This window comes from Trichomonas vaginalis, chromosome IV (genome assembly GCF_026262505.1).
Source record: "Trichomonas vaginalis G3 chromosome IV, whole genome shotgun sequence".
In the NCBI taxonomy this organism is placed as follows: Eukaryota; Parabasalia; order Trichomonadida; family Trichomonadidae; genus Trichomonas; species Trichomonas vaginalis.
This window is the reverse complement of record NC_067206.1, coordinates 22,426,580-22,433,876: the sequence shown is the minus strand read 5'-3', so window position 1 is coordinate 22,433,876 and position 7,297 is coordinate 22,426,580. Positions and strand designations below refer to the sequence as shown.

At 28.9% G+C, this 7,297-nt stretch overlaps 3 protein-coding genes across 3 annotated transcripts, besides 1 other annotated feature; 2 read left to right on the top strand and 1 right to left on the bottom strand.

The window, feature by feature from the left end:
- Positions 1–846: 846 nt before the first annotated feature.
- Positions 847–1,021, bottom strand: TVAGG3_0147630 (uncharacterized protein; the record flags this gene model as incomplete). The annotated part of the gene is made up of 1 exon (XM_051224524.1): positions 847–1,021. A coding segment is annotated over one exon (175 nt), but the record flags the coding sequence as incomplete, so codon positions are not given.
- A 66-nt stretch (positions 1,022–1,087) lies between these two features.
- Positions 1,088–1,324, top strand: TVAGG3_0147620 (N-acetylmuramoyl-l-alanine amidase family; the record flags this gene model as incomplete). The annotated part of the gene is made up of 1 exon (XM_001297671.2): positions 1,088–1,324. The coding sequence occupies one exon, from the start codon at positions 1,088–1,090 to the stop codon at positions 1,322–1,324; it is 237 nt and encodes a 78-aa protein (XP_001297672.1).
- Positions 1,325–1,786: 462 nt separating this feature from the next.
- Positions 1,787–7,297: part of a mobile genetic element that runs on past the window's edge.
- On the top strand, positions 4,222–5,046 carry TVAGG3_0147610 (uncharacterized protein; the record flags this gene model as incomplete). The annotated part of the gene is made up of 1 exon (XM_051224523.1): positions 4,222–5,046. The coding sequence occupies one exon, from the start codon at positions 4,222–4,224 to the stop codon at positions 5,044–5,046; it is 825 nt and encodes a 274-aa protein (XP_051109509.1).

The window sequence follows — 7,297 nt, the reverse complement described above, 5'->3', positions numbered from 1 at the left end:
AATTAATGAGTCTTAAATTATCAGATTAACCTATAAAAAATTGATATGACAATAGTAGTAGGATAGGATGGGTTTTGTGACTTTTTTTGTTACATCTATATATAGACGATGCATTAAAATATATTTATAAATCATTTTAAAATTAAAGTTATTTTTAAAATAATTTATTTTTTTATTCTTACATAAATGACCCAACAAGTAAAACCAGATAAAATAGATTATCGAATTTTAGAGGATGGTGTTCCTGTTTATATTCAAAGATTTAAAGGGAAGCAATATTATAGAATTGTTAATCCTGAATACATAAAACATTTATTTAAAAAGGAAGATTGTGAATTATTAAACGTTAATGAATATGAAACCAATAAATCAAAATTGAAATATAAATATATTGGAAGTGATGAAAGATGCAAAGATAAAGATAAAGTTTATACAGTTTCATATAATGAATGGAAAACCAATAAGATAAGAAAACATTTAGGAGATTATGGTAAAAGTTCTGAATTCTTCAAATCTAGTATGTACGAGAGAGTAAAAGAAATTAGAAATAATTATTTTCATGAATAAAAGATTCACTACCATAATGAAATAAAAAATAAAAAAATAAACTTTAAAAATTCATGTCTCAGAATCAACATTGAACTTTAAGAAATTAATGATTATTTGAATTTATGAAATCAATTATTTGATTCATTCTTTCTTCAATAATTTCTATTCTTTTTGTTAAATCATCTATTTTCATTAATGAGGTGATTCTTGATTGAGGAATAGATTTCAAACTAACCACTCCTTTTATTTTTGAAATTTTGAATCCATCAACTTTAAACATTTTATTCAATTTACATGTTGTCAATTCTTCAAATAATTTTTTATTATTAGCATAATAGTCATTAAATTCTTCAACAGATGAAAAAATTTTTGTTTCAGTAATTGGTTTAACAACGTTTATTTTTTGTTGAACATTTTCACTTTCATTTATTTCTTCCTCCTCTGTTTCATTTATTTTTAAAATTGGTTTCATTTATCATTAAATAAAAATTAGAATATAAGTGATGAAATATATTTTTTAATTAATATTAAATCAGAAATGGCTGCAGGATTCTTTAAAAAATTATGGGAAGGAATTAAGAAAGCTGCGGGTTGGGTTTATAAAAAGGTTATTAAACCCATTGCAAACTTTTTGGCACCAGTAGCGAAAACGGCAGGAACTATCATAGGTGGAGTATTAGGTACTAAAGCAGGTAATCCGGCGATGGGAGCACAAGCAGGTAACGCAATTGGTGGAATAGCTGAAGGAATACTTAATAAAATAGGAGGTAGATAGTGGAAAAAAAATAAATATTATTTTTATCTTAGTATCGGTTGTAGTCTTTGATAAACTTTTTCTCCTTTATTTAAATTTCTCTTATTGGGGCGGCTTTTGGTGTTATTGATTCAGCAACGTCACTAATTGCTTCTTTATTCTTAAATATCCAATTTGCTCCTTTCTTCATTGTTTCCCAAACTTTATGCGCTCCTCTTTTTACTTTATCCCACAGTTTCTTAAATATACCTGCAGCCATAGTTGATTATTTCATTAAAATTAAAAATTCATTTTCATCTTTTAATTTTGATTTTTTATTTATAATAAATGACGACTAACTATTTGGTGCCAAACACTAAACCGATTAATGGAAATGTGTTTCATTCATTCGAAAAGATAAATGAAATATTCGCAAAGAATGACGGTAGAAGATATTATAGAGAACTTGAAAGTTCATGCTATGACTCTGATGCTCCATATTTTGATGATAAACAAACTCATTTAAGAATTACAAATCCGGCTCATGATGTGAACCAATTAGGTGACACATATATTAAACGCAAAGTTAAAGCAACTCTAGTTTCAAATAAAGCTTTCACATGTGATGCCGCTTTTAAATGCATGCGTTTATTCGTTGGTTACAAATCATCAAATCAAAGCTTTAAACAATTAGAAGTAGAAACCGAAAGAGGTGATGCCGGTTATCTTCAGATGGATTGTGCCCGTGAATCTTTCGCATTTGCAACATATAAACCAAAATCAGAAAGGAAAGTTAAAAAGTTTGTTCATTCGTTATATAATAATGTTCAAAAATATGATAACTCAGTATGTGGTAAATATATTGACCCTTCAGAAGTTTTCAAGAAAGCAAATGAAGAAGTTGATATCACTTTTGATATGATTATTCCGGTAAATGATTTGTTAGCATTTCAGGCGTTCGATGATTATCCTAAATCATTTGGTGAAATCATTCTTAAATATTATGTTTTCAGGGATACTTTAGTATTTTGTCAGGTTGACCCGTTAAGAGTTGCTGATTTACAAAATTACGTTTATGAAAAGATAACTGATGAAAATTATGAAAAGATTATGAATCATGTTTATAAATATGATCGCAAATTCCAACAAATCGGACTTCCTGCCAAATTAATTACAAGCTTAGCCGCTACATCTGCTGACGCAACAGTTGATGACGTTATTATTTCATGCACAAAGATGGAAGTTTTAGAGGATAAATGCATTACACCAGGATACGGTTTAATTGAAGAATCAGTTAAAGCAATACCACGTTTATTCAGTAAGGAAGATCCATTCATGATTCCAGCTCAACATATTGACGTTCGTTCACTAAATGGAGGTTGCATCACTCCTGAAGGTATTAGCTCAGATTTCTCATACGCTCTTCATAATGTTACAGATGTTGTGTTAACATTTCCGAAGAATGCAATGCAAAGAACAGTTTTAGAAAATCCAATGCTTCGAGGTCTTCAGGTCACTATAGATTCCAGAAACTTCCCCGATCAAGCGATGACCACAGTGGGCGACATATTCTTTACACGTATGCTTCAAGCTTCTGATTTAGATGGAGTGAATGAATGCACAGAAGAATACGAGGACTCATTAACTAGACCACTGAATGATGATAATGGCACGCCATTAGCTAGAACATGGAAAGACCAAACTTCATTCTTATGCACTATTCCAGTTCAACGTGATGGAGCGGGTATATTCTTTGATGGATTAGAAACTTTCAACTCACAAGTTACAGTACAAGTGAAAGCTTATCCAATCATTCAGGGTGAAAATGACACTTACTGTTCAAAGGTGACAAATCCTCCTCAGGTTTGGTTTACTAGGACTACGTATTGGACATGGACACCGGATGAAGGTTTGAAATATCATCCAACAGGTACACCACCACAGTATAGAAGTTCATATGATGAAATATTGATGAATAGAAATGTTTAAAATTATAAATTTATTTTTGATTAAATGGATTTCAATTCTGAAGAATTAACAGATGTATATAATACTACATAGATGATATGATTAATGAAGCATTGAGTGATAATAGAAATGCTCTATCTAAGGAAAAATTAATGAAAATTCCATATTCTGAATGTTACTTAAATTCAATCACTGCAGCAATTGGTAAACAAATAAAGGTAAAACATTAACGATATTAAAACAAATTATCATTATTGCTAACACTTCCCCCTATTCACATGTGTTAATTTATATCAACCGTTCAGGTTCACCTTCAGATGATACATTTGAATCTTTAAAGCATTTAATCAAAATTCCAATTATTTATTTATCACAAGAAGAAGCAGAAGATTATTTAAAAAACTTTTTAATGTATAAAGAATTATATAATACAATCAAGAAGCAAGGATTAGAGGATAAAATTATTGATAAACAAGGGATGAATTATTTGAAACACTTTCTATTTCAAATTTTGATAGAGAATTTTTGCATTCACTCATTTTTCTAGATGATGCAGTGAAATCAAAACTAATAACAAATGAGAAATCATATTTTAATCATTATTAACTCAATGTCGACACATTCAGTGTTCATTCTTCATGGCTGTTCAATACTTCAAAGCATTAAGCACAAACATTAAATCAAATCTATCAACCTTTTCATTTTCAGTGGGTTTAGTCGTCAACAGTTGAACGTTATGCTTTATCAAGTGAATTTACCAATGAGCATTAATGAACTTTACACACAATATCAACAATTAGGTGAACATGGAAAAATAATAGTTGATTTAAATAAAGGTTCCATTAAATTTGATTAACTTTTTATAATTAATTTTTATTTTTTATTTATAATTAAACATGACAGAAATAGCAAATCTTCTACAGGTTCCATTAAAACAAGGGACAAACAAAAAGGGTGCATATAATAGAACTATGAAAGTTCCAGACGGAATGAAAGAATTAGTCCATATTGTTGCTGGTCTTCAAAAAGATGTTAAACAAATGAGAAACGTTTTAACATTACCAGAAGCTCAAGCATATGCCAAACGTCATGGACCAAATTGGGAAGCACATGAAGCAGACATTACGGGTCCAAATGGAAAACCTGATGGTATAAATGAAGTTTTCGTTACTGATGGTCAAGGTAATATTAAAGTCATAAATGGTTATAAATTAACTATGTCTGATTATCCTAAACGTAAAGCATATAATGAACGTTATCCTATGCAATTTGATGAAAATGGAAAAGCTGTTAAACAATACATTGGAGAAGGTGAAAATGGTCCAATTAATTCATACCGTTATAATCCATATTCTTATTTCAATGAAGAATTAAATGCTATTGAAGAGGGACCGGATGGATTACCACGATATGTTAATCAGTTTGATGGTCAATATGCAAATTTAAGACCTGAAATTCCAGCTAAGAAATTCTTTAAAGTTGCTTTATTCGATCCAGTGTTCAATGAACAGAAAGAAGCAATGAAAGCAGAATTTAAACCAATTCAAGTGGCAAGAATTTCTTCATCTTCACTTTCAGAAGCGTTCAAGGAATTGATAAAGAAACCACTTTATTTTCAACAAGGTTATAACTTTGATTTAATTAAAGAAAGTGATAGACGTAAATTAGAAAAATCAGATGGTTTTAAGAATGCATGTAATGAAATGATTAAAGATATTGTAAATGATAAAATAAGACTGGAAGAAACTCAAAGCAATATCAATAACATAATTGGTGCAGTTACAAAGAAAGTATAAGCAAACAAGGATGAACCTTGGGATATTACCGTAACAACTAAATAAAACTTTAAATATATTTTTCTTTTTTTTATTCAATTATAAATGAGAAGACGTTTCACAAGTCAAAAGAACACTAACGCAAAAGCAGAGATTACGGTTGGTTATAACGTAAATGATGATAAATCGCGAATTATTCAAAATGTTAAAGTTAATGTTAGTCCTGAATTAACAAGGTCAGCAACTCAACCAAATTTATTAACTCGTGACTTACCGAAAAAGGAGGAGGAAAATAAAGAAGATGGAGACCCAATCATTTTATCTGAACCCGGTAAAGAACCTGTTGAAATTCCCACTTATCCAACATACCCCCGCCTCTTTCATCAAACATCGAGAACCCAGGAATCTACGATTCCAGTCGCAATGCGCCATATAAAATAGACATTAATTCTGAATTAATGAAAATTTACCGTGATATAATAATTAATAATTATGATTCAATAATAAATTTAATTGATCAATCCGGTTTAATTATTTTACCTTATGAATCATTAATTCACATTATCGCCATTCTTTGTGATGTTCAAGATTCAGACGTTAAGATTCAATTTTTCATAGATGATGAGGTTTCATGCTGCGGAACAGTTGCAAAAATAAATCCTATAAAGGATATTAGCACAATTAAGATATCAAAGAACGGAACAACAACTGAACTTCATTTAACATATAATGATATTTATAATAAAATAGTTGATGAATATAAAATATCACTTGAAAAATTCTTTGTTAAGGCATTTAATATTCAAGCATTAACATTATGAATAATAATCCTTTGAATCATAATCAATAATAATTGACCTTTCACCAGTTTCTATCGTTTGTTTTATTTCTTTTTGTTCCCCACTATCTGGATCGGTCATTGTAATTGTTTTTGTTATAGTATCAGCTTTATCTTTAACTTCAATCTTTTTTCCATCAGGATATTTAAACCAAAATTCCAAAAATTCGATATTGTCAATCTGTTCATATTTTAATCTATCAATTACATTTTTAATACCATCTGAAAATCTTATGAAATGGTCATTATATGGGTTTGATTGAACTAAATTTGAATGAAGTGAAATATAACCGATGATGAATATGACATTGACTCATATTTTCTGAAAACACTAAAATTTATAACATGAATGAATTTCTTATTCGTTGAATTTATGAATTCTTGAGGTAATCTTATTCTAGTTTTATTTATCACTGGAAAATAACGCTTTACCATATTTTTAATCGTAATAAAAATGTCAATTATCAATATTATTTCGAATAATAGCTGTGAATTAAATTTAACAGTTAGCGGAATTTATAATGTTACTCTCGTTTCTGTGAGTGGTAAATTTAATCCCATTCTTTTAGACCCTTCAGATTATATATCATTTATTAAAGATGACCATGAAAAAACGTATGATATGTATATAAATAATGTGATAGCGAAATGGGATATTAACATGATTTTAAGTTATTTAAATGAATCATTTATCGTATGGTATGAAGAAAATTTTAAATCAAAACCTGATAAACTTTTTGAACTTGATGAAATAAATAACCTTATTAAATTTCCGCTGAAAATTAAATTTTGTACTCCTCATCTTCGTTCATTGTTGGGGATATTAAATTTTGAAAAAGATGTTGGGGATGTTTTGTATTCTGACACTGGTTCCAATTTCATTTTAATCAAATGTGATAAAGTTAATACCCCAATGAGATTTTCACATCAAACATTAGACCCTAACTCTTACCATCAAATACAAAACATTTTATCCATCAACTTAAACATATTTTCTTTATCATATCCGTTTCAATTATCTGGGAATTCATTTATTCTTCATTCAAAAGATTTATCAAATATTAAATTTAGAGTAACTGACCTATTTGATTGTGATTTAGAATTCATGAATGAAATATTATGGCAATTTCAAATAGAAAAAAATAGCTGATGAGATAACAGATTAAATATTTATTTTTAAATCATAATAAATGATTAAACAACAGCAACCACAACAACTTAAGGCACAAAGCACCAGGTCCCTCAGACCATTACATACGCCATATATGCATATAATTCAAAGACGGCAGAACAAACGCAAAGGTTGAAATATGGAGATTTGGAGATAGTATTGAAAAATGAACATTTCGAATTCGTTTGCAAAGGTGGTGCAGTGATAATCAAATATAAAAGAAATTTTATTTATGAATTCAAAAATTAAAGGAAATAACGGAT